Here is a 3,374-nt window from a genome sequence, read left to right on the forward strand (position 1 = left end):
AATTCGTTTTTCATTAAACTCATAAATCCCCTGCAGTTCCTTCACAAACCCAGTTTGGGAAACCTTGACGTAATATAGTGTTTAATGCATGTTGGTGATAACAACAAATGGAATATATTTTATTACACTTTGTATTTTTATACCAATATGGTACAAGATTATTCTATTTTAAATCAATGTGGAAAAACAAGTTAGGTTGAAAGTAATCTAAAAGTAGTCTGATTATATTACCTAAAATGTGTAATTTTGTTCAGCACAGAACAGGTTTTTTTCTGAAGTCTCTTCGAATCTTGGTGGATGTTTGTACTATCAGTGCATAATGAATGAAACATAATAAATCAGCTCTAAACTTTGTTTTTTTAGAGAGGAGCGCACTGCCTGTATGTTCAGAGATTTGACCCCAACACTCTTGTGAAACACAGATTTGAGACTGAACCTGGTCTGTCTGCACCTATTAGCTTCTCTGCCACATGCAGGGGTAGTAACATACACCTGTTGTACTTATGTAAGTCTCTTTTTATTCATTTTATCATCAGACCCAAATTACAGTTTTGTACTACTAACAACCCAATTACTCTGCATTATTTCAGATTTGAATGGCAGTGTGTATGAGAGTGTGTTGCCACTCAGAAGGTCATCTACAGGAGCTGAAGGTGTCCTGGCTCTATCTCGCTCCCTATGTCTCAGTCTTCCTCTTGGGGAAGAAAAACTGATGTCTGGTGCTGTTGTTGTGCTTGATGAGGCTCATGTAGCTGTGGTTGGATTCCCCCACCCGTCTGCTGGACCTTGTAAAGGTGATTCTTCATCCTCAAACCAAATAATCCATTCTCTTTGCTAGGGGTGTGCAGCATTATTGCAGACAATATATATCTTGATTGTTGTTTTAACAATATGCAAGCGGTTATTATGGACTAGGTCACTTACTTTGCCACAAAACAATAAAAAAAATGCCTTAAGAGAGTCCATGCAGTCACTGCATGATGTATCCTAGTTTGACAGGCAAAGGTGCATGTGCATTGGCGAGTATATGAAACGTACCAGTTGGCTGATGAAAACCTTCATCATTTAAAAAAATTAATCGAAAAAACATTTTTTTTTGCCCAGCCCTACTTAGTGTGATTTAGCACATTGCAAAGGCTGTGATTTAATTATCAACCCTCTACACTGCGAGTAAATCACTCGCATATGCGACTAAATCTTACTCTGGGCGACTAAATGATGTCTAATATTAGCCAATGGCTAATAAATTCTCAGATTTTACTCGCCAGTGTGTGAGTTGGAGGTTAAGTGTAGCACAGATATATTTTCACTCACAGAACACTCTGACTGAGCGCTTCAGAGTTTCACTCTCCGTCAAGCGATCTGTGCTGTATGGATGTGCAACGCACCTGTATTTAACGTACCGTAAACTCTAGTGCGAAGGCGCACGACTCCCCGTCGCTTTGTTTCACACACACGCAGAGAGAGAGAGAGAGAGAATTGACGCGCTACATGTAAACGATATTCTTTGTTGTATTTTGCTGTCAAAATAACGGAGTTCCTTTGGAATTCTTCAGCGTTTAAGAACGGCCGCTTTCTCTGGTAGTGGGTGGAACTAATGTGCAAACGGCAATCTCATTGGCTGGCGCTCACCTCATTTTACAAACACACACACACACATGTATATATATGTTTGTAAAATGGCACAGTTTTATAAATATCTGAAACTGTACTAATATATATATTTATTTAATTATTTTTTTTTATCAGTCTGGCGAGTAAACAAAAAAATTTACTAGCCAATGGCGATTCAATTGCCAAGGTGTCCATAGAGGGCTGTATATAGTCAGATGTATGAAGTCTGGCACTGTGTTCTTTTAAAAAGGAGCAGCTTATGATCTGGTGATTTCAGTCTCTGAGCAGCTCGTTTGGTAGTAAATGCTGCTCCATGCAAACTCCATCTCTGCAAGGTCTGTGAGTTTGGGTCATGTATAATGTACTTTTGAAAATCCATCGTGTGCCAACAGTCTTTCCAAATTTATTTTTTCCAAAGAGATTTCATACATCTGCAGTCAACAAAAAAGAAGCTTTAATGTTGCCTTGTGTTTTCCCACCCAAAGACAGTATTTTGAATTCAGTGTTTCAATGTTATTTTTCCCCCATTAATTATTGCTTACTAATATATTATATGAATTAATAACATATTAACTAGGGCTGTGTATCACCAGCAAAGTCACGGTACGATATGTATCCCGATACAGAGGCCACGATACATATCACGATACAGGACTGCACTGAATTTCACCTCAGCAGAATTTAAAGTCCCCGTGGTCAAATATTTTATCCCTTGAAACTTATCTTTGATCATCACAATGACATTTAAACGTTTTTTTCTTGTGAAAATTTTCTCATGCCTTAAAATAGCTTGAATGTAACTCTTACACCATTGCCTCATTTACTATATGCTGATCTATGAATATGCAAATTAGTCCTGCCTCCACTCAGTCACACCAGCCAGCGCCTCCTGAACCACTGAACTGTAGTAAACGCAAAACAATGGCATACACTGATAATGACTGATAAAGCTATGTTTTTACTAGTGGACAACTACAGTGAATACTGTAACATTCATTAAAGTTACTTACTTGACGATGTTGTGTCCTAAAATGCCTTGAAGACTCGAATGCAGCCGTTTGTGATTGTCCTGCCTCCACTCAGTCACACCAGCCAGCGCCTCCTGAACCACTGAACTGTAGTAAACGCAAAACAATGGCATACACTGATAATGACTGATAAAGCTATGTTTTTACTAGTGGACAACTACAGTGAATACTGTAACATTCATTAAAGTTACTTACTTGACGATGTTGTGTCCTGTCTTGAAGACTCGAATGCAGCCGTTTGTGATTCTTAATTCGCGCCCGCGGGCATACACGTGTGAAGTGCAGATGCCAATGCGGGAGAGGTGGGTCTGACTCAGGCTACTTTTACACTGTTGCCAGGGGTTATAATGCAAGTTCTAAATTCACATTAAACCACTTCATGGGTTTTTTGCTCTAATTTATTTTTGTTTTGTGCTGGTATTGGTATATTTTGCATGCTAGTGATAGGAATCTATCCCTTGACGTGATTTGTTATTGGATTGTGACCAGGGTTTGAAATTAACACTCGCCATCCCGCCAAATGCGGGTAAAAATCAGCTGTGGCGGGTAACGCTGTCAAACCACTAGCCAATTTGGCCAGTTACTTTTTGTAAATTGTTCACTCATTCATTTCTTGGGGAAGTTCATGCAGGTCAAATCTGCGCAGGTTTAGCGCAAATACTGAACTCGTGAGACATCATGACATTATCGAGTATATTGCAAAAGCTAAACAAAACACACCTACAGAGGCGT

General features: G+C 39.0%; 1 protein-coding gene across 1 annotated transcript in view; it reads left to right on the forward strand.

Moving 5' to 3' along the window:
• Positions 1–245: 245 nt before the first annotated feature.
• The window catches only part of LOC107660301 (nucleolar protein 11-like), a 54,019-nt gene continuing 50,890 nt past the window's right edge, over positions 246–3,374 (forward strand). The window contains exons 1-3 of the mRNA XM_016449583.1: positions 246–264; positions 364–505; positions 591–796. Of these exons, the coding sequence (XP_016305069.1) occupies positions 713–796 (84 nt within the window). The 5' untranslated portion in view covers positions 246–264; positions 364–505; positions 591–712. The remainder of the gene's footprint in view (positions 265–363; positions 506–590; positions 797–3,374) is intronic.

The sequence above is a fragment of the Sinocyclocheilus anshuiensis genome, unplaced genomic scaffold (assembly GCF_001515605.1).
Source record: "Sinocyclocheilus anshuiensis isolate Anshui unplaced genomic scaffold, SAMN03320099.WGS_v1.1 scaffold1735, whole genome shotgun sequence".
NCBI lineage: Eukaryota > Metazoa > Chordata > Actinopteri > Cypriniformes > Cyprinidae > Sinocyclocheilus > Sinocyclocheilus anshuiensis.